The following is a 23,822-nucleotide window of genomic DNA, read 5'->3' on the forward strand; positions in this document are numbered from 1 at the left end:
TCATTTGTATTAGTGATAGTAATACCATCAGTAGTATTAGTAAGAAGAAGAAAAATAATAAGAAAAAGAAAAGGAAAAGGAAAAAGAAAGAACAAGAACAACAACACCAACAAGGATGACACACAACAATGCAAACAAACATAAAACAAAGCAGCAGTAATACAAATCTGTTTACTGACTGACCAAAAAAAAAAAAAACACTCCGCCATTCATTCTGACAACACAAATTCACACGGCATTCAACGGGTGTTTGTGAGTGAGTTTGTGTGTTTGTGAGTGGGTTTGTGACGCGGGAAAAAGGTTGGAGGGTCAGGCAAATACAAACGATCTTAACTGGGTTGGAATGGGAAGTCAGGCGGAACAAGTTTGAAACGTGTTGTAATGCGTTCGGTCATTTCACATGTATGAAAGCCGAGTATGTGTGTGTGTGTGTGTGTGTGTGTGTGTGTGTGTGTGTGTGTGTGTGTGAAGGGGAGATGAATGCCGAAAAACAATATTACATTTGTCTTTCTTATCTATTGGGAAAGAGTAACAACTTAGAGCAGACTGCATAAATATCTTAAATCTTCCCTTATCTGCGTTTCCCTTCCTCCCTCCCTTAGAAAGATGAAGAAGATGAAGAAGAGGAACATTTACAACCAGGGAAACAAAACACCAGATAAAAAAAAAAGTCGAAAACGTTTACTATCGATTCAGGACTTTCTTTTCAATCATACTCCGTCGTTAAGTAATATTGTGTTTGTTTTTATTCGTTGGAAGGTGTGTGTGAGAGACCGTGTGTATGTGTGTGTGTGTGTGTGTGTGTGTGTGTGGGTGGGTGTAGGTGTATATACCCTGTGTCGTTTGTCCTTCGCTTTGTGCTTGTCTTGTGCGGTTACTCAATAGTTCCAAGAGTATCGGAAATCACTGTTAGATAATGGACTTGAGGAACAAAGTGGAAGGAGGAGGAAAGGAGAGCAAGCTGGAGAGAGGAGGAGGAAGGGGAGAGTACGGGAAGGAAAGGAAGCAGGGAAGAGAGGAGGAAGAAGAGTGGAAGGAGAGAGGGAAGGAAAGGAAACAGGGAAGAGGGAAGGAAGGAAGAGGAGGAGGAAGAGTGGAAGAAGGGAGGGAAGGAAAGGAAGCAGAGAAAAGAGGAGGAAGGAAGAGGGAAGAGAAAGGGAGGGAAGGAAAGGAGACAAGAGATAGAGAAGGAAGGAAGAGGAGGAAATGGAAGGGAGAAATTAAAGCAGGAGAGAATGAAGGATAGAAGGAAAGAAGGAAGAGAAGCAGAATTAAATGAAGGGAAGCGATAAGGGAGAAGAAGAGAAGGAAAGGAAAGAGAAAAGAAAGAAGGAAGAAAGTAAGGAAGAAAAGGAAGGGAGTGAAAAGGAAACTGAGCAAGAGGCAAAAAAAATGGGAAACGAAAAATAAAGAATGAATAAATAAAGAAAAGTGTGAAGAAGGAAATGAGGAAAAAGAGGGAAATGTGGGAGCAAGACTAAGTGGAAGAAGTCGATAAAGCAGGGAAGGAGGGAAGGAAGCCATAAAGGAGAGTGAGAAAGGAAATAGAGGAGACTTTAAACCTCAGAAAAAAAGTGAATGAAGGAAACAGAAAAAAAGAGCGACAGGAAGGGAAGAGAGGAAGGAAAACATTTACAGGAGAAGGAAATAAGGAAATGGAAGAGGAAGGAAAAGGGAAATTACAAAGGAAAGGAAAGGAAAGAGGGAGAAGTGGAAAGGGAAATTAAAACATAGAAAAGAAAAGCATATAAAAAGGAAGAAGAGAAGTGAGGAGAGGAAGGAAAGCATTTATAGGAGAAGGAAATCAGGGAATGGGAGAGGAAGGAAAAGGGAAATTACAAAGGAAAGGAAAGGAAGAAGAATGGAAGGAAAGGGAAATGAATACGAGGAAAAGAAAATCATAGAAAAAGGAAGAAGAGAAGTGAGGAGAGGAAGGAAAACAGTTACAGGTGAAGGAAATAAGGAAATGGAAGAGGAAGGAAAAGGAAACTACAAAGGAAGGGCAAGGAATAAGAATGGAAGGGAAGGGAAATGAAAACAAAGAACAGAGGAAGGAAAGCATTTACAGGAGAAGGAAAGAAGGAAATGGAAGAGGAAGGAAAAGCAAATCGCAAAGGAAAAGAACGAAAGAGGGATGAGAAGGAAAGGGAAATGAAAACGGAGAAAAAAAAGAAAATCATAGAAAAGAAAGAAAGCAAAGAAACATCCGGAGAGCAAATGAAGAGAAATGGAGAGAGAAGAGAAGAGAAGGAAAGGTTAAATAGGAAACTAAGGGAGGAGGAAAGAGAAGCAGGAGGAAGGAGGGAAGAGAGAGAAGGAGAATATCAAGGATGGAGAACACACCTCCCTCCACTTGTAACAATAATATCGATTTTGGATGAAGACTGAGAGGATAACTGAGTGGCTGAGTGGCTGACAGGCAAGACCGAACGAGGGACGGAATATGATAACTAAATTTGTGGAAGGAAAACAATGGCTAAATCAAAGGACGGAATATGATGGCTAAATGAAATACCTGAATAGCTAAAAAGAGAGATTAATCGGGTATTTATGAGTGGTATTTCACGTTCACGGTACAGAGGAAGGATCGAACTACCACCAGGGTCATAAAAGTCCCACTGGAAATGCCCAAAACTTCTACGAAATCCTTGTCAAATGTGTGCTTAAGAATGTGACCCTCAGGACTGGGTAGTGTAAGTATGATGGTAGGATAGGATAGGTATAGGATGCATTGGGTATAGTACGTAGGATGGCTTGAATGTCTGTCTGATCGGGAGGGGGATTCAACGCCTCGCCTTTGTCCATCGATAATTCACCCAATTCGCGAGTCTCCCAATTGAGGTGAGGCCGCGATTGGGTTCTCCATTAGCACCTGTGTTTGCCAGCCAGCCGCAGGGAGTGTGTGTGTGTGTGTGTGTGTGTGTGTGTGTGTGTGTGTGTGTGAGAGAGATAAGAAAAGTAAATACAGAAATAAAAGGTGATTTGAAAGAAAGTTAGCAAGGAGAAAGAATGAAAATAAATGAATGGATGAATGAAAAAGAAAAAGGATGAGAAGAAAGAAAAATCGATAAATTGCAAACAAGTGACCAAATGAATGAGATAGATGAATAGATAGATAGATAGATACATAGATAGAGATAGATGAATAGATAGTTTCCTCGATATTTTTACTTGCATTTCTTTTATCTACTACACTTTCAAGGCTTCTGTAATAGACCTGAAAACGTAAAATATATAAGCCTTTTTGCGTGAGGTGCCATATAGCAAAATTTAACCTTTTATTTGCAGCATCAAAACTTGCCGAGGTTGTCAATATTCTGATACCCCTCAAATATTTACTTTCCTTTCCCCTCTTTCCCGTTTTCCTTTCTCTTTCTCTTTTTCTTTTTTTATCTATCTATCACTATCTATTTGTATTTCTCTCCTCTCCATTCTACTCTTTCTTTCACCGTTTTGTCTCTGTTTCGCTTATTTCCTTTTATTTTCCCTCATTTTCTCCATTCCCCTCAAATATTTACTTTCCTTTCCCCCCTTTCCCGTTTTCCTTTCTCTTTCTCTTTTTCTCTCTTTTTCTCTATCTATCACTATCTATTTGTATTTCTCTTCTCTCCATTCTACTCTTTCCTCCACCGTTTTGTCTCCGTTTCACTTATCTCCTTTTATTTTCCCTCATTTTCTCCATTCCCCTCAAATATTTACTTTCCTTTCCCCCCTTTCCCGTTTTCCTTTCTCTCTCTTTCTCTTTTTCTCTTTTTATCTTTCTATCACTATCTATTTGTATTTCTCTTCTCTCCATTCTACTCTTTCCTCCACCGTTTTGTCTCCGTTTCACTTATCTCCTTTTATTTTCCCTCATTTTCTCCATTCTTTTATTATTTAGCATTTTTATTCTTTCCTCCCTTTACCCACCTCTTCCATATCTCTCTCTTTGGTTATCTCTCTCTCTTTGTTTCCATGATCCTCTTCTCTCATTCTCTCTCATTCGTATTTATTTATATTTACTCAGTCTCTGTCTGGCTTCTCTATCACCACCACCACTATCACCACCACCACCACCACCACCACTACGATTTATTTATATACGTCCATTGAGTCTTTTTGCCCCATTCGTTCTATCCCTCTCGATCCTCCTTCACGACAGCTCTCATTTATATACATTTCTATTTCATCTTCTTCTTTACGTTCTTATTTTTCCGTATCTCTTCGTAATTCGCCTTTGTTCTTTTTGGTCTATCGGTCTATCTTTTTTTTTTATCAACGGTCTTCTGCCCATGTCTTATTTATATCGAATTTTCCTTATTTTCTATTTTTCTTCTATCGTTTTCCTTTCACAATATTCCCTTTCTTCCTTTTCATCTTCTTTTTATCTTCAATATTTTATCTTTTCCATCTTCTATCTCCTGCCCATGTTATTATATCGAATTTTTCTTATTTTCTTTTTCTTATATTCCTTCCCTTTCACACAATTCCCTTTCTTCTGTTCCATCTTCACTTTATCCAGATTTCACGCCTCCAATACTCGTGGGTCTCTCTCCATTGCGATCTCTTAAATTCTCTTTGGCATTTCCCTCTTATTCCTTTTTCTATTCGGTTTTATTTTTCGCTGCATATCAGTTTTCCTTCGTTCCCCCCGAGTTACGTCACCCTCTCTCGTTTTCTTTTACATCTTCGAGCCATATTTTTCCTTTTGCCTTTTCTTTTTTCTGACTCTCTCACTCTCTCTCTCTCCTTCTGGCTCGAGTCCATTCAACCACTCAGCCTTCGACTTAACTTTTAAGACTTCCACTTATCGATGTTTGTATTCCTGTCTTGTTCCCTTAATGCATTCGTTTATTCTCCATGGCTTGTCAGTTTTCAGCTCCCATTAGTTTGAGGTCTTGTGTCTCCTCCCTCATAACCTCACGGACTTATAAAAATATCGTCCACTTCTGTCTGATTGATTTTAGATGAGTTGCTTTTGGAGTGTGAACGAAAGAGAGAATGAGAGATCAAAAGAGATATAGATACGTTGATAGATAGATGGATAGATAGACATAGATAGATAGACAGATAGACAGACACAGAGATAACACAATTGCATCCATTACGCGCTTTTTCTCAATGGAAGCGCTCAATATAGAACGCTTCGGTGACTGGCTGGCAATCCTTGTCGCCGATTGGTCACTTTTTCCCGCTATATCACAGTGTTACCAGCGTGGCGCCAAATCCCGCCCACCAGTGTTGCCAGATAAGTGTTTTTATTGTGTTGGCGATAGTGTTCGATTCCACCATCAAACCCACTCGCCACCTGATCACTCGTGTCTCTCTTTTTTTCTCTCTCCCTCTCTCCCTCCTCCTCCCTCTCTCGCTCTCTCCTTTCATCCATTATGTCGGTTTTTGCAATGGTTTCGCTCTTTTGTGTCCCATGGAGTAGATAATTAAAATGTAAATTACGGATGGTGTGGCGTGAACGTGTGTGACTGTGTTTATGTGTGTGTGTGTGTGTGTGTGTGTGTGTGTGTGTGTGTGTGTGTGTGTGTGTGTGTGTGTGTGTGTGTGTGTGTGTGTGTGTTTCTTTTTGCTCTTCCTCTCTCACCATCCATTAATCTTTATCGTGTGTGAGTTTAAGCTTTCTTTCTGTTCTTTTTTTTTTTATTAGTGGAAGTGGTGATGGTGATGGTGGTGATGGTATATGGAGATGGTGAGAGGAGGTTCTGGTGTGTGGTTATGGTGTTGTTGGTGGTGATGTGGTGGTGATGGTGGTGAGTGATGGTGATGGTAGTGGTGATATTATCTGACACTAAATCATTTAACTCTGTAGTGATACCTAAATAAATCCTTTCTCTCGCCCTCTCTCTTATTTCCTCTCCTCCCTTCCTCCTTTTCCCTCGCGCTGGTCTCTTTCCCTTCTCTCAACTCGCTCCCTCACCTTCCCCTTCCCTGATAGACTTGTTCAGAATGTTTAAAGTCCGTGAATGTTGTTGCGAGTATATTGTTTTCGCTTGATTGCTGCTCCAGGACTCATACCTAATCAAGGCAAACACACGCTTGAATAATTTAAAACCCTGATTGGCAGGCACTTTATGTAAAGAATGGGAGATACGTTTATTACCTTTAAGTTATTTAGTCTTTTGTTTAGGTATAACTATAACGGAAAGAATAAACACCCGTACTTGTGTAATCTGAGACGCTTATTGGGTGTTACTGTATAAGAGAGATCGATGTTAATTTCCTTCACATCATCTGGGTTTTATTTGGGTATAATTCTACGGACTTTGCAACCACGATTTCATTATATCTTCCTGAACCTACGATTTCATAAGAGCCTATTGGGAGTAACAATAATGAGAGTGGGAGTTAGTTAATTCCGTTTACATTTTCTAGTGCTTCTATTGGTGTAACTCTACGGATAATGCAACCACGATCTCATTATATTTGTCTTTATCAATGATTTCGTAAGAGCAAGGAAGTTTAATTAGACAAGTTGATATAAATAAATAGACAACGACCTCCTTCAGCTATTCGTCTGGTATTGATTCTGAGCTCAAAAGGATTGCGTTATTGCGCTTTCCTGAGATTTAATTTAATGGGAAACTCATCTATTTAGGCTCGTCCCACGCTGTGCTTTTCCGTGTAATTTTGCGCAATATATTCCTCTCCCCTTCCTTCATTGATTTACTGCCTTCTCCCTCGGTGACAAATTTTCCTCCCCTTCTCTTCTCCTGCATGTCCTTCCTTCTCTTCCTCCTCCTCCCCTTCCTCTTCCCCTTCCTTTCCTTCAGTCCCTCATTTTAATTCATCATCCTTTCATACTCTTTTTTAATCTCATTCCTTTACTCCTTTTCAGTTACTTCTTTCCTCTTTTCTCTCCTTTATTTCTTTTCTTCCTCTCTTTTCATTCACTTTCATAATTCTCGCATCTCATACTTTTCTCTCATACTTTTTCTTACTCCTATTTCTTTGCTCCTTTTTCATTTACTCCTTTCCTCTTCTTCCTTTTTTTTCTCTCTTATTTGCTCATAATTTTCGTTTTCTTCACTTCACTTCCTCCTCCATCTCTCTCTCTCTCTCTCTCTCTCTCTCTCTCTCTCTCTCTCTCTCTCTCTCTCTCTCTCACCTAAGTTTCCCATTGTCTAGATTTCCTTCAGTAATTACACATTATTTGCTTTACTTTACTTTACTATTACTGTTAACTATTTTACCTCTTTTACTGCTCTCGCTTTTTCAATCTTTCTCTATCTCTCTGTCTCTCTCACCTAAGCTTCTCTTTATCTGTATTTCCTTCAGTAATTACTCTTTATTTACAGCAGCGGGTTCTCAGGTTGTATTGGGTGTATATTTTCCTCTCTCTCTTTCTCTCTCTTTCCTCCTGATTGCCTCTCTCTCCCCTCTCACCCTTTTCTCATTTTCTCTCTCTCCTTCTCTTTTCCACTCTATACGCCCATGGTTTAATCTCTCTTCCTTTCCCTCTTGTTCTGTCTAACTCTCTCGCTTTCTCCTTATTTTCATCCCTCCCTTCTTCTCTACTTCCCTTGTCGAATTAAATGTTGGGTTAAACTATCTATGCTTCTAGATTCTCTGTTTTCTGTTGCTCTCTCTCTCTCTTTCTCTCTCTCTCTCTCTCTCTCTCTCTCTCTCTCTCTCTCTCTCTCTCTCTCTCTCTCTCTCTCTCTCTCTCTCTCTCTCTCTCATTGAAACTGAAATAGATTTGCGTCCCACTCCAAACTTTTCCTTCTTTATTTTTTCTCTTCCTCCTCCTCCTCCTCCTTCTCCCCTTCGTGTTTACTTCACCTTTTGGGCGAATATTTGTTTCCTTTTGGTGTTATCTCCATCTGTGTGCGTGTGTGTGTGTGTGTGTGTGTGTGTGTGTGTGTGTGTGTGTTTGTATGTATATTTGAGTGTGCGCTGATCATTGCATTAATATACTTATAACAGGAAATAAAAAAAAAGTTGAAAGCAAAACAGTCTTAGTTCAGTTAATAAAACCGAACCGACATAAAAGAACCGATAGGAATAAACAAACAGCGATAGAACGAGGGTATAATTTAGCTTTTTGAAGAGGAATTAATCTGCCAAAAAATAAAAGGAAATCAAAGGGGTATATTTTTGGATGCGAATGACAATACGAAGCAGAAATCGGCGGAAAATGGAAGCAAAGAATAGAGATTGCAAAGAGAGAGAGAGAGAGAGAGAGAGAGAGAGAGAGAGAGAGAGAGAGCACGTTTCCGCACTCCCGTTTTTGTTCTGTTCTCTCTTTCTTTTTAATCCTTTTCCTATCTATACATTTTTTCACTTATTTTTCTCTTTCCTATGTATATCTATGTCATCTAACCTCTTCCATGCCTTTTTAGTTTACTCATATCCCTCTCTTTCCCCTCCCCTTCTTTCTCTCCCGTTCATGTACTCCCCCTCCGCTTCTAATTCCGTTCTCCCTTTCCTTTTAAGCCTTTTCGTATATATCTCTTTAATCTTACAGTCTGATATTTCATTCGTGAATTCTCGGTATCTGTTTCTGAAATCCCTGATGCTGTTGGAGTCGGGATGATCTCCTAACTACGTATTGGATTAAAGAGAGAGAGAGAGAGAGAGAGAGAGAGAGAGAGAGAGAGAGAGAGAGAGAGAGAGAGAGAGAGAGATTCTAACGTTCATGTATATTTAACTCATATCATTCATTTCCTATCCTCTCATTTATTCTTTTCCACTTTCTTATTTCTTCTTCATCTCTTATCTTTTACCTTGTCGAGTTCTTCACCTCCTTTCCTTCCCCTTCCTTCCCTTTCTCTCCCTTCGACTCTAACCATACGAAAAAGATCCTGTACCTCCTCTCCCTATATATCTTCCCATCAAGGTTAGGCAAAATATAATACACATGAGTTGAACAATAGAAAAAAAGGGGAATTTAAAGTTGAGGAAAATAACAAAATAAGCAGAATACAGAGAACCAAAACGAGGAGGGATAATGCGAGGGAAAGAAAAACAAACAAACTTCCAAAACAACAAAAACCGCGTGTACTGTTAATGGGTTCTAATGGGGCGTTGTGGTGGCCCCCTTAGTGCCAATAGCGGTTTCAACGGTGCCAAAAATGAGGCGCATGGAGCTGAGGTGCCATAAAGAGGAAGAGGAGGATGCCATGTTGATGTGGGAATGGCCCTCATGATGTGGCCCAGTGTGATGGGGGGATGAAGGGGGAAGGGGAGGAAGGTAAGAGACGGGAAGGAAGGGGCGGAGGAAGGGGAGAAAGCTAAGAGAAGGGAAGGAAAGGGGAGGGAGATAGGAAAAGGGGAGGAAGGTAAGAGAAGGGAAGGAAGGGGAGGAAGGGAAGAAAAGGGGAGGAAGGGAAGAAAGAAGAGAAGGGAAGGAAGGGGAGGAAGGTAAGAAAAGGGGAGGAAGGGAAGTAAGAAGAGAAGGGAAGGAAGGGGAGGAAGGTAATAGAAGGGAAGGAAAGGGAGGAAGGGAGGAAAGCTAAGAGAAGGGAAGGAAGGGGAGGAGGGGAAGAAAAGAGGAAGAATGGAAAAAAAGAAGAGAAGGGAAGGAAGGGAAGAAAGATAAGAGAAGGGAAGGAAGGGAAGGAAGGAGAGGTAGGAAGGGACCATAAAAGAAGGGAAGGCGAAAAGAAGGGGAATATGCGAAGATGGGGAAGGAAGAAAAGGGAAGGAAGATGAAAGGTACGGAAAGACTTTAACAGAAGGGGGGATAAGGAATGGAATGGGTGGGTAGGTATAGAGAGGGTATCTTCTAATGGGTTCCTTTCTCCTCCTCTTCCACTGAGTCATACCCTTGCTATTTCTCTTTCTCCTTCTCCCCTGTTCCATCTTTCCTCCCTTCCCTTCCTCATCCTCTTCTTCTTCCTCTCCTCCTCCTCCGCTTCCCTTACTGAATAATTTTCCATATTGTATCTTTTTATCTTCTATACTCCTTATGCTTTTCTTCCTCCTCCTCCTCCTCCTCCTCCATTCAGTCATACCACTCCTTGTTTCTCTCTTTCTCCTTCTCCCTTGTACCGTCTTTCCTTACTCCTCCTCCTCCACTTCCTACTCCTTATGCTTCTCCCCCTCCTCCTCCTCCTCTTCCATTCAGTCATACCCTTCCCTGTTTCTCTCTTTCTCCTTCTCCCCTGTACCGTCTTCCCTAACTCCCTTCTTCTTCATCATCCTTTCCCTTCTAATCCTCTTCCTCCTCTTCACCTGCGTCTCCACCACCACCATCCTTGTACCTGTAATTAACATCCACCTGGCCATATACGTTCCCCCTCACATTTATAGTTTACCGAAAATATAGCAATAACTTTTAAATATTGGGTCGTTTTTTCCATCATTTTGTTTTGACGGTAGTTTCAGGTAATTATCCGACTCTAGTTTTTAGTTGTATGATTATTTTGTTAATAGTTTGGTGATAAAAAAAAATGGTGAACGTCGTTTTTTGGGGGTGTTTTTTTGTATGTGTGTTTACCTGGCGCGTGTCCAATTTCCGCTCTTACCTGTGTATCTAATTATTATTCATGTTTTTCATCAGTTTCTTTGCTCGGTCCATTTATCTTCCTCGACCGATGCTAAAAATGAATGGGGGAAAGGAGGAGGTGGAGGAGGAGGAGAAGGAAGAATGTAGAGAAGGAGGAGGAGGAAGAAGAAGAAAGAGGAGGAAGAGAAGAAGAATAAAAAAGGAGGGGAGAAGGATAAATAGGAGGAGGAGGATAAAGAGGAGAAAGAGGAGAAAGAAGAGGAGAATATAAAGAAAATGAGGATGAGGAGAGTGAGGATACAAGAGGAGACGTCAGAGAAAGAAAAAGTAGAAAGATTAGGAGGAGAAGGAGGAAGAGAAAGAAGAGGAAAAGGAAGATAAAAAAATGAGGAGAAAAATATAAGGAGGAGGAAGAGTAGGAGGATGTTTAATAATATGGAGAAGGAGATGAAGGAGAAAGATAAAAAAGGAAGAGAATGAAGAGAAGGAAAATAAAGAAAGGAGGAGGAGGAGGAGGAGGAAGAGAAGAAGAAGAGAGAGATTAGTAGCTGATTACCTGATTGCTTTTCTCTCTCTCTTTTAAACCTCCACCGATCTCTTGATGTTATTCGGTTAATTGGTTTAGAAAAGTTTTCCCTCAACTTTTATTTCGTTCTTTCCTTCGTTTTCTTTTTCCCTTCTCCCAGCCAGTTTGTATCTAATAAGGAAAGTAAGTAGCAGAGAGAGAGAGAGAGAGAGAGAGAGAGAGAGAGAGAGAGAGAGAGAGAGAGAGAGAGAGAGAGAGAGAGAGAGAGAGAGAGAGAGAGAGGGAGAGAGATACATAGTTAAATAGATAGATAGATAGACAGATAGAATACTTAGCTGGAGAGGAAAAATAAACTCGTAGTTAAGTAAAATAACAAAATAAAAGAATAAATTAAAATATATTGGATTGTCATTATAACCGCATAGTCGTTATTAAGAGTAAGACAAGTAATAGTATTGATAATGTAAGTATTTTTTCTCCTTTTTCCTTTTTTATCTTCTTCTTTTTTCCTTTTTTTTTTGTAGCAGGAGACGTAGAGGGAAACAATTTTTTTGGAGGGGGAGTTTTTTTTGACACGAGACACTCCTGATAGAAATGGGTCGAAGGTTTGAATATATATTTATTTTGCTTTGGCAGGTAGAGTGCGGGGAAATGTTTGGGCTCAGAGGGATGACAGCGGCGATGGGCGGGGAGGGGAAGTGAGGGGAAGTGAAGTGAAGGGAAGGGAAGGGGAGGGAAGGGGAAGAGGATAGAGAGGAAGGAAAGAAGGGTCACGAAGGGTACAGAGGTGATGGGTGGGAAGGGAAAAGGAAAAGGAAAATAGAAAAGAAAGTAAAGGAAAGAAAAGAAAAGAAAGGGAAAGGAAAGAACGGGAAGAAAAGTGAAAGAAAGGAAAGGGAAAGGAAGTAAAGGAAATTAAACGAAAGAAAGAAAAAAAGGGCAGGAAAAAAGAAAGAAAAAAAGGGAAGTGAAGGGAAAGGAAGGGAAGAGAGTCAGGATAGAGAGGAAGGAAAGAAGGGGGATGAAGAGTACGGAGGTGATGGGCATGGAAGGGGAAGTGAAGGGAAGGAAGGGAAGGGAAGGGAGGCAGGATAGAGAGGAAGGAAAGAAGGGAAACGGAGAGTACGGAGGTGATGGGCGTGGAAGGGGAAGGGAACGGAAGGAAGGGAAATGGAGGGAAGGGAGATTAGGAAGGGAGGAAAGAAGGGGAATTAAGAGTACGGAGATTTTATAAAGAGGAGAGGAAGAGAAATGAAGAAAGAAAGAAAAGAAGAAATATAGAAGGAATAGAATACGAGGAAGTGTGTGTGTGTGTGTGTGTGTGTGTGTGTGTGTGTGTGTGTGTGTGTATTCCGTGCAGTAATGTCACACACGCACATCAGTTTGTCAAATAAATCATACAGCGAACCATTGACCCTCAAAATACGGTATAACAAACAAACACACAAACAAACACATAAAAAAGAGATTGAATTTTTGCGAATGTCTTTTTTGTTGTTGTTTTTGTTAAAAGTTGAAACCTCTGTGTATTAGGAAGGACCCGGAAATTAATATCAGAAGAGGAGGAGGAGGAGGAGGAGGAGGAGGAGGAGGAGGAGGAGGAGGAGGAAAAACTGTAGTACGAGAGAGTTTTCATTTCCTTCCTATTTTCTTTTTTTTTTTTCTTCCTCCTCCTCCTCCTCCTCCTCCTCCTCCTCCTCCCCTTCTCCCAGCAATAATTAGTTTAGACTCAGGTTTTCTCTGTAATTTATCTCGAATTGCAAATTTTACATCGTCTTCCTCCTCCTCCTCCTCCTCCTTCTCCTCCTCCCCCTCCTCCTCCGTCACCAAATTTATTAAAGAAAGAAAACCCCCAGCTACATAGGAATACGATCTTGCCCGTCAGCTTAATTAAAATGCATGAAATTCACCTGAGAGGAAGAAAAAAAACGTTAGTGTGTGTACCTTCAAGAATTCCTTTTACATTTTTTTTAATGGGGAGAGTATTTCCTTCTCTTCCTGTTCCCTCCCTCTCCCTCTCTCTCTCTCACTCTATCTTGTACCCTGAGAATGAATACACATGAGAATTGGATAACGCTGCGAGGTCTTTGAAGATCTGAACGTTTTGTGGGAGTCTGTTTTGGGGGAGGCTGTCTTTTGATAACTCTACTCTTTGTGAGGTATGTGTGTGTGTGTGTGTGGATAGGTTGGTTAGGTTAGGTTAGGTTGGCAGGTTCGAAGGGAGGTAGATACAGAGAGTGAATGAATACAAGGAAGAAGGTTAGAGAAAAGGGAAAGAAAGGAAGGGGAAGAGAAAGAATAAGAAAAGAATGAATGAATAAATGAGAAGGAAGTAGATAGGTAGGTAGATAATGAAGGGAAGAAAGATAGAAAAGAGAAAGAAAGAAGGAATGAGGGAAAGAAAGAAGAAGAGAAAGAAAAAGACAGAAAATAACGGATGAACGAATGAGTAGATTAGAAAGAGGTAGGAAATTCGACTTAAAAAAAAGAATGGAATATGGATCAAAGAAAATTTACGAATATAAAATAATGATAAAATGAAATCAAGTTTGAAGTAGAAGCGAATGAATGAATGAGTCAATGAAAAAAAAGAGAGAGAAAGAGAGAAAGAGTGAGTTACCATAAATTAATGAGAAAGTGAATGAGAGTGAGAGGACGAGAGAGAGAGAGAGAGAGAGAGAGAGAGAGAGAGAGAGAGAGAGAGAGAGAGTGTCAGCCCCGTCCAGTTCCAGCCCGGGCGCCCAATATCCCTTCCTTTCTTTTTTCGGGCGCGTCACAGTCCTTGCAAACAAACAATCAGTAATTAATGGCGTGTCTGCGGCGGCCAGGCACCCTTTAATGGGCCCAGAATTAATGTTACGTCCCTTTCCGCCGCTTCAGGGACATTAAAAACGGACGCAGAATGGGCAGCGGCTGACCTCGCTTTCACCTCCACAGAATATCCTGACCTTGTGTGATCTTGTGTGACCTACTTTTTCTTTCTTTTTTTTTTCTTTCTCTCTCTAGCATACATATATACACACAAACACACACACTTATTCATTCATTCAGTTTTTCTATTTTTCCTTTTTTCTCTCTCATTTCCTTACATCACACAGACACTCACAGACTCATTCATTCTTTCAGTTCCTCGATTTCTCCTTCTCTCTCTCTCTCTCTCTCTCTCTCTCTCTCTCTCTCTCCTTTCGTTACCTTCTGTCCTCTTCTTTTGTTTGTTTATCCTTTTTGTTCGTCATTACCACATCTTTGTCTTTTTGTGCTTCTATATATACACCTTTCCTTCATATAGCTCATCCCATCACCACACTTCCCCTCCTCCCTTCCTTCCTTTCCCTCATGCAAACAGCTCATCCCAAAACCACCCTTCCCCTCCTCCCTTCCTTCCTTTCCCTCATGCAAACAGCTCATCCCAAAACCACCCTTCCCCTCCTCCCTTCCTTCCTTTCCCTCATGCAAACAGCTCATCCCATCACCACACTTCCCCTCCTCCCTTCCTTCCTTTCCCTCATGCAAACAGCTCATCCCAAAACCACCCTTCCCCTCCTCCCTTCCTTCCTTTCCCTCATGCAAACAGCTCATCCCACTACCATACTCCCTGACTCCCTCCTCCTCTTCTCCAACTCATTCCATCATATTCACTTACCTCAGCATGTACAAGATCTCGCCCATGGGGTTGATTCGCACCAGCACGTTTGGTACCGTCACGAACTGGAACTCTGCGTGCTTGGCGTTGGGGAAGTAGACCTCGGGCTTCCAGAGGGCCTTGACGAGGTTTGGGTCATTCAGGTCCAAAGGCTCTGTCAGGTTCACGTGGTTAAGCCTCATGTCCACCCACGCCTGCCTCAGATACAGGTCCACTTGGTAGTCCTGAGGAAGAGAGAGAAAGGTTGGTTAAGTTACGGTGTTGGGTATGGTTAGGTTAGGTTAGGTTAGGTCAGAGGAAGGGAGGTTATGATATGGTTATGTTGGGTTAGGTTTGGTTAAGTTAGGTCTGAGGAAGGTAAAGAAAGGTAGCTGGTTACGGTGTTGATTTGGTTAGGTTAGGTTAGGTTAGGTCCGTTCATCAGATGTGTGTGTGTGTGTGTGTGTGTGTGTGTGTGTGTGTGTGTGTGTGTGCGTGTGGGTGCGTGCTTGAGAACAAAGTGGAGACGAGAAGAGAGTGAATGAGCCTTCCTGGAATAAGTAATAGGAAACATCAAGCTCATTCCAACTCTCTCTCTCTCTCTCTCTCTCTCTCTCTCTCTCTCTCTCTCTCTCTCTCTCTCTCTCTCTTAGCGGTTCACCAGGTAGCCTTAATCACATCCACTTTTAACTCCTTCTCACCTGCTCCCCTTAAAACTAATAACACCTTTTTATATATTTCTTTTTACCTTCCTTTCACTTCTTTGTGGGTCTTCCTGAAAAATGAATATGAAAGCAAAACACTCGGTCTGGCATTTATTTTTATTTACCTTTAATATATTTTGCATCGAAACCCTTCATGCATAAAATTAACCGAGTGATCTTTTTAATAGGTTGTTTTACGCTTAAATTTATGGCTGTTTTCAAGATTGGAGTTGATGTGAATTTGTTAGTATTGGTATTGATAGTTATGTGTAGACAGAGATACATAGATAGATAGATAGATAGAGATAGATAGATATGTAGATAGGTGAACAGAGAGAGGAAGAGAAAAATGAAGAGGGGAGGAAAAGAGAGAGGAAGAGAGAGAAAGAGAGAGACTAAAACCTAATTACTTCCCCCAAAACAAACAGACCAAACAAGCCTTTCCAAAATGACATAGGCCCAAACAAAGGCTCCAAATAAATGTTCGGGGGTATGTCACATTTTTTTTTCTGGGCTAATATATTTTTTTGTTTGTTTGTTTGTCGGATTACACGGATTCCAGCTGGTCCGTGAAAGTGTTTGGGATTAAAAGCTTTTCCGGTAATCCTCGTGATGTCGAGTTTCGGTGACCCGGGAAAAGAAAAAAAACAAACAAATGATGGAAGTATGAAAAATGTTGGAGCCTTCATTTTTTTTTCTCTCTCTCTCTCTCTTTTGGTTGCTTGCTTTCATGGTGTCTTTTTTTTAATGTGTGTGTGTGTGTGTGTGTGTGTGTGTGTGTGTGTGTGTGTGTGTGTGTGTGTGTGTGTTTTGCCGTGTATCTGTGTGTTTGTGCGTGTGGTGGGGTGTTGGGGTCGTCTGTGTGTGTGTGTGTGTGTGTGTGTGTGTATGTGTCCTGGCATGTCTGGGTCTGAGTCTGAATTCACGTGGCTGGAATAAGTGATATTTTTTTGCAGCATTCTTTCTCCTTCTCGCCGGTTTCCTCCTCCTCTAAACTTCTCTCTTTAATCTTTTTCTGGTTCTTTCCTTCCTTCCTTTCATTTTACATCTATATCCTCAACAATCTTTTCTTCGTCTATATTCCTTCTCCTCTTCATTTTCTATCTTTTCTTATTTTCTTCATTTTCTTATTATCCATCTCTCACCAATCTATCCTGTCTTTTTCTTCTCTTTCTCTATTATTTTCCTTTCTGTCACCAATTCATCCTTTATTCACTCTTTTTTTCCTGTTTAATATTTTTCATTCACTAATCTATCTTTCCTTTATTTTTATTTTATTATTATTTTGTTTTGCGTGCCAGCCTATAGCGCCGGTAGGCTTTCTTGAGGGGCCTGGATGGTAGTCGGCCCTAGCCCGTCATGGCTCAGGCAAGTGTTTTTATAGTGGCGCCATCTTTTCTTGGCTCATGCTGCCCTCCGGAGCTCGTTCTTGATTCACTTGGACGGTTTCCTCTAGAGTCCGGGTTGATGGATGGTCTTCAGGACAGCATGTGGGTAGTCTTAAGCCACTCGGCGGTGACTGAAAAATCCCAGGTGGTAGCGACGGATTCGAACTCGCGTCGTCCATCACGCGGTGAATGAGGGACCCGCACGCTAACCACTCAGTCACCGCCTACCCATGTCCCGTTTATGTCCCTTTCCTTCTTTATTCTTTACATTTCTCTCACCAGTCTATTCTTACCTTCATCTTCCTTTCTTATGTATTATTTTCCTTCCACTAATGTATCCTCATCCATTCATATCTATCCTTATCTATCTCTTCATTCTCATCTTCCTTATCAGCCCCTCTCCCTCTCTCCATTCACAAAACTTAATGATGAAAAAAAATACAAGCGCAAAAAAAAAAGTACGCTCATTCAATAATTCGACAAGTAATCAGAGTAAGTAATTCAGTCCTCCATCAAACGCGCTTCTGAAAGAGGATTTGTTCATTTGCACGGATTTTATTATCGCCCGAGGGAGGGAGAGAGAGAGAGAGAGAGGGGGGGAGAGGGTAAGAGAGAGAGAGAGGGAGAGGGAGGGAGAGAGTTTAATTGTTTTATCGCGCGTTTCGGTGTTGCAAGAAATAATTAAAAGGGTTCAAACTCGATCGGTGAATGAAGAGGAAAAAAAAAGAGCATCGAGGTACTAGCGAATATTGGACCCTTGCAAAAAAAAAAAAAATATAAAAAGTTGAGTATTATCATCGACTTTCCATAAATTTAATATCGTTTAATATCTTAAACCGTTCAGGCTTGGCACTCACAGGTATTTCAATCAACAGATGTTTTATTACGACGGGGAGGGAGGGGAGGGAGGGAGATAGGGGTAGGAATGGAAGGTGGTTAGTTGGGGGAAAAGGAGGGAAAGGGAAAGGGAATGGAGATGGAAGGGAAGGGGGAGGGGGGTGATAGGGAGGAAGGGAGGGAGGGAGAGAAGACGTAGAGAGTCGATGATGATGATGGAGAGAGGAGGTGAAAGAGGAAGACGAGTGATCAAGATGGAGCAAGAAGAAGAGGGGCGGGAGGGCATGGGCGTGAAGATGATGGAGAAGGAAAATGAAGAGAGGAGGAGGAGGAGGAGGAGGAGAGGGAGTGGTGGTATATAGGCGGGAGGGAATGGAGAGAAGTAAGGAGAGGTATTGATAGAGGAAGACGAGGAGGAGGAGGAGGAAGAGGAGGAGGAGGAAGAGTACAAACATAAGACGTATAGGAAGAAGAGAAGGAGGATGTAAAACTGAAGAAGTGGATGATAAAAGGGGAAGAAGAGGAGGAGGAGGAGGAGGAGGAGAAGGGAGGAGGAGGAAGATTAAAAATAAAGTCTTAATTTCAAGAAGAAGAATGTAAAGTGGAAGGAAGGAAGAAGGAAGAAGGGAAGGGGGATGATAAAAAAGAGGAAAAGGAGGAGGAGGAGGATGAAAAAGATGCATATTGGAAGAAATGGAAGAAGAAGAGGGATGAAGAGGAATAGAAAGATGGAAGAGAGGAAAAGAAGGAATAAAGAATAACTAGAAGATGGGACAAGGATGAATGGGAATAAGAGGAATGAAAACGAGAAAGAAGAGGAAGAGGAGAAGAAATAAATGAAGGAAAGCGGAACGAAAGAGGGAGATGAACGTAAAGAAGAAGAAGAAGAAGACGAAGACGAAGACGAAGACGAAGAAGAAAAAGAAGGAAAAGAAGAAGAAGAAGAAGAAGTAGAAGAAAAAGAAGAAGAAGAAGAAGAAGAAGAAGAAGAAGAAGAAGAAGAAGAAGGAAGAGGCAGGGGGTGGGGGGGGGGAGATAAAGTGCGCTAGATGGCTCACAACACCTTAATCTTCCCGCCCTGCGCCAAGTAACTGCCAATCTTGATCCCTTCCCTAACGCTACCTAAGTGCACTCCTCCTCCTCCTCCTCCTCCAGCAGCAGTGAAAATTAATGTTCATGGATAGTTTTTGAGTGCTGGTGCTGTGCGTGTGTGTGTGCGTGCGTGTGCGTGTGAGGTAGTGGATGCGCATAAATTAGAATACAGATGAAGTCGTTCTTTCCACCTTTTAATGGGCCGACTTTCCCAATGTTTATTCAGAGCCATGAGCGTAAGTTAATGGAAGGGGATGAATTTTTAAGGGCGGGGCATCGGTTCCTCTTAAACACACACTCACGCATAAACCCCCCCCCCCCCCCCACACACACACACACACACCGCCCTGTCACTTGTACTTGTCATTCTGTTTACTTTTTATACTGCTTAATTCACCTACTCATAAACGGTATTCCAGCGCATTTCAGCAGCACGAAGACCAAACTTGCCGGACAGAGAGATTGATTGGAACGACTAAATGATTGGCTGATGGCTAATTGATGAGGAGAGAGAGAGAGAGAGAGAGAGAGGGAGAGGGAGAGGGAGAGGGAAAGAGAGAGAGCACTAGGCTTTCCATACGTCGTCTTTCCTTTTATAGTCAAAGTGATCGGTGGGACAGGCGGAAGGAAGAATTGAATAGGAGGAGGAGGAGGAGGAGGAGGAGGAGGAGATGAAGAGGTTGTTATGTTGAAGTGCAAGTGAGGAAGAAAAAAAAAGTTACAAATCCGAAAAGAAAAATGGAAAGTGTCTTATGCCATTATCTTGAGAGAGAGAGAGAGAGAGAGAGAGAGAGAGAGAGAGAGAGAGAGAGAGAGAGAGAGAGAGAGAGAGAGAGAGAGAGAGCAATTATCTTCCTGTACCACGTTGTTTTCATTGTCCACCTGTAACAAAAGACAGATGTTGTTTTGTTTTTGTTTTTCTTTGTTGTTGTTCTTTCTTTTCGTCTCATCTTCTCTCTGTCTCTCTCTCTCTCTTTTAGTGTTCCTTGCCTCTTCCTGTTCTTTACGTCGTATGTTTCCTTTCTTCTCTTCATTTTCTGTTTTTCTTTGTTGAGTTTTTCTTTTATCCTTTATCTTTCATCTCTCTCTATTCGTACTCAACCTAATCCAACTCAATCCTGTTTAACCTAACACAATCCAACTTGACGTAACCTTACCCAACCTAACCTAACCTAACCTAACCAGGGGCCTGAAATCTCATTAACGGTAAACGGTAAGCCTACTCTAACCTCCTACCCTAACCTAACCTCACCTAATCTAACCTGACCTACCTTACCTAACCTAACCTAACACAATCCAACCTGACGTAACCTTACCCAGCCTAACCTAACCTAACCTAACCAAAACAAGAACAGATACAGCCAACACTTCCCATACGACCCTGTTTTAGTTATGAATTCAAGAGGCATCACTGGTGTACACACGTAAGATAACTCTCCTTCTCTGAGTGTTCTTTGGGCGTACTGGGAGAGAGATAGGGACAGACAGAGTAAGCGATCCCGTTTGTAATAAAAAGTAGATAGGGATGAGAGTGTCTGGGGACCGTAGAAGGAGATAACCAGGGAAGATAACGTTGAGAAAAGAGGTTAGGGGATGTAATAGGATGCTGATGGTGATGGTGATGATGATGGGGATGATGATGGTAAGGAGGTACATAGCATTGAGAATGTGTTTTTGTGGGCTGTGACATGGGAGGAAAAAGAGGAGGAGAAAGAAAAGAAGGATTAGAAGGAGGAAGAGAAAGAGGAAGAAATGTGAAAGGGGAGGAAGAAGAAGAGGAGGAGGAGGAAGAAAAGAAGGATTATATAAAGGATTAGAAGGAGGAAGAAATTGTGAAAAGGGAGGAAAAAGAGGAGAAAGAAAAATAGGAAGAGGAGGAAAAAGAAAAGTAGGAGAAGAAAGAGGATGAAAAGGAGAAAGAGTTAGTGAAAAGGGAGAAAGAAGAGGAAGAAAAAGAAAAGGAGGAAGAGGAGGAGGAGGACAAAAGAGAGAAGCAACAGGAGGAGGAGAGAGAAAAGGAAGAGGAAGAAGAGGAAGAGGAGGATTAAATGCTGAAGTACTTTGATGAAAGGTTTCAGAGAGAGAGAGAGAGAGAGAGAGAGAAGAGGAGATGAAGCTAAACACAGACAAGGTAAAACGGTACTTCAGGAGGAGGAGGAGGAGGAGGAGGAGGAGGAGGAGGAGGAGGAGGAGGAGGAGATAGTTGAGTTACAGTAAGTTATTTGAAGATGGGAAGGGCGAGGGTTGGAAGGGGTCGGTCTTTTCATTTGTTCATTTGTTGATAACCTGAGGCAGAGGTGAGTGGACTGCAGATTAAGCCCCCTCTCTCTCTCTCTCTCTCTCTCTCTCTCTCTCTCTCTGTCTCTGTCTCTGTCTCTGTCTCTTCAGATAACTCGAGGATTCCAATTTTCAGTTCCGTGAGTTGAAGAAAATAATGAAATAACTCTTGAACGGCAGCTTGACTCTCTTTCATCCGCTGTACACGTTCATAACCTGTATTCCCCTGCTCTTTTAGTCAGTGCCGAGGAGCGAAAGGGGAAAGGGGAGAGATAGAGGGGAGGGGAGAGAGATAGAGGGGAGAAATTAAAAGGAGTGAGAGGGAGAGGAGATATAGGGAAAGGAAAAGGGAGAGAGGGGAGATGGAATGGGAGAAGGGAGAAGTTAAGGGAAAAGAGGGAGATTGGCGAGAGAGAGAGGAGGGAGGGGAGACAGAGTAGTTGGTGAGGGGGGAGATGGTAAGGGGAGAGAAGAAGAAGAGAGAGAGAGAGAGAGAGAGAGAGAGAGAGAGAGAGAGAGAGAGAGAGAGAGAGAGAGAGAGAGAGAGAGAGAGAGAGAGTCCTTGGGGGTATTTTTTCCGCCTCAATCTCTTCGTTTTAGGTTGAGTAACTTCAATTACGTTCCTCTGCCTCTTGCTCTTTTTCCCCTTCTACTGTACCCTTTTTTTTCCCTTCCACTGTACCCCTTTTTTCCCTTCTACTGTACCCTTTTTTCCCCTTCTACTGTACCCCTTTTTTTTCCTCTCCTTGAACCTCCTCTCCTTTCTCCTTCTTGTTATTTCTTCCCTTTCCCATTCCTCATATTTTCTTCCCAATCCTTTTCCTATTCCTCCTTTCTTTATTTCCCTTCCTTAAACATCCTCTCCTTTCTCCTTCTTATAATATCTTACCTTTCCTATTCCTCATCTTTTCTTCCCAATCCTTTTCCTATTCCCCCTCTCTATATTTTCCCCCCTTTTCCTTTTTTTTCTATCTTTTCCTCCACCTCCTACTCTTTCTCCCTCTCTTTCTCTTTTCCGTTTTGCTTTTCCCGTCTCTTCCTTTCAATCGTTTTCCTGCATCCTTTAAAACTTCTAATTTCCTCTCCCTCTCCTTTATCATCTTTATTCCCCTTCCTTAACCTGTTCTCTCCCTTCTGTTCCCCTTTTATTTCCTGTTTTATTCCACCATCTCTCTCTCTCTCTTCATTCCTCCTCCTCCTCCTCCTCCTCCTCCTCCTCCTCCTCCCTCCACTTTCCCTCCTTTCCATATTCTCCTCCTCTCTCTCTATCTCTCTTTTAATCTGTCTGTAACAATAATTATATCCGTATCTTTACAATATTAGACTGTTTCCTCTTCTTATTATTTTCTTCTTTATTTTTCTGTCTCTCTCTCTGTCTATCTGCGGATTAGAAGGAGGAAGAAACAGTGAAAAAGGAGGAAGAAGAGGAGAAAGAAAAGGAGGAAGAGGAGGAAAAAGAAAGTTAGGAATAGAAAGAGGATGAAAAGGAGGAAGAGTTAGTGAAAAGGGAGAAAGAAGAGGAGAAAGAAAAGGAAGATGAGGAGGAGGAGCCCTGTGTTTTCCTTCCTTCCTTTGCCATCTACTTCCATTCCTCCGCTGTCTTCTCCCTTCCTTCGTTATCTTTACTATATTCGCTTCCTTCTCTTCTCTTCGCTATCTGTATCTGTCTGTCTGTCTGTATGTATGTATGCATATATGAATGTCAAGCCCTCCACTATGTCCTCGCCACCTCAAAGGCAATTTCCACCTGTTTTCCTGTTTATATTACCTCGTGGTCTTTGTGGTGTTTCCCGAGGCACTCCTGCGGGCCGGCGTCTTACCTATGCTACCTGCCTTTCAATTAGCTCACCTGGGGACGGTAGACACGCCCTCATCACGATTCATGGGACTCCGACAGCGGTGTTCGTTGAGCTAGAAAGTCATTGATGTTTACGCTTGATAATCTCGTTTCTGTTGATGCTGAGTTTTTGTTTTTTTTTCTTTGTTAATTATTGTCTTGCTTGTGTAGATTTGAGTGGCATTTCTGACTGTTAATTTTGCCTTCCTATGTCTTCCATTTTCTCCTCATTGATGTTTACGTTTGATAATTTCGTTTTGCCTTATGTTCCGATGATGCTGAATTTTCGTTTTTTTTTCTTCGTTAATTATTTTTTTGCTTGTATAGATTTGATTGGGACTTTTAACTCTAACTTTGCCTTCCTATGTCTTCCCCTGTTCCTCCTTTTTGTCTTCCGTTCCATTTTCCTTCAGTTCCGTTTCGTTTTGACTTAAGTTCTGATGATGCTGAGTTTTCGTTTTTTTCTTCGTTAATTGTTTTCTTGCTTGTATAGATTTGATTGGCATTTTTAACCCTAACTCTGCCTCTCCTATGTCTTCCTTTTCTCCTTCATTTTCTCTTCCCTTCCATTTTCCTTCAGTTCCATTCTTCGTCTCATAGTATTGCTCTTCTCTGGTCTCTTCCTCCCTCTTCTCTTTTTTCTATACTAGCATTTCTCTATCTTCTTGTTTTTTCATTCTTTTAAGTACCTTCTCTTCATCTCACTTCCTTTCTAACTCTAAGTATGCCTTCCTATGTCTTCCCTTCTTCCTCCTTTTTCTCTTCCGTTCCATTTTCCTTCAGTTCCATTCTTCTGTGGTCTCTTTTTTCCCTCAATTTATCTTTTTCCTATAATAGCACTTCTCTATCTTCTCGTTTTTCCCTTCTCTTACCTTCTCTTCACCTCCCTTCAGTCCCGTTATTCGCCTCAGATTATTTTTTCCCCTTCTCTGGTCTCTTCTTTTTCCACCCTTTTCGCTTATTTCTTTACTTACAACTCTCCTCCCTCCCCTTTTTATTACCTTCCCTATCTCTCCTCCATTTCCCCTTCAGCTCCGTTCATCGCCTCATATAATTTCCCTTGCTCCAGTCTCGTCTCTCGTCTCCCTCCCCGTCATCCAA

At 41.7% G+C, this 23,822-nt stretch overlaps 1 protein-coding gene across 1 annotated transcript in view; it reads right to left on the minus strand.

The window, feature by feature from the left end:
* LOC127003641 (glycine receptor subunit beta-type 4-like) overlaps positions 1-23,822 on the minus strand; it is a 214,634-nt gene that overhangs the window by 129,846 nt on the left and 60,966 nt on the right. Inside the window, exon 4 of the mRNA XM_050870551.1 lies at positions 14,608-14,831. Within this exon, the coding sequence (XP_050726508.1) occupies positions 14,608-14,831 (224 nt within the window). The remainder of the gene's footprint in view (positions 1-14,607; positions 14,832-23,822) is intronic.

Source organism: Eriocheir sinensis, chromosome 25 (assembly GCF_024679095.1).
Source record: "Eriocheir sinensis breed Jianghai 21 chromosome 25, ASM2467909v1, whole genome shotgun sequence".
Taxonomy (NCBI): Eukaryota; Metazoa; Arthropoda; class Malacostraca; order Decapoda; family Varunidae; genus Eriocheir; species Eriocheir sinensis.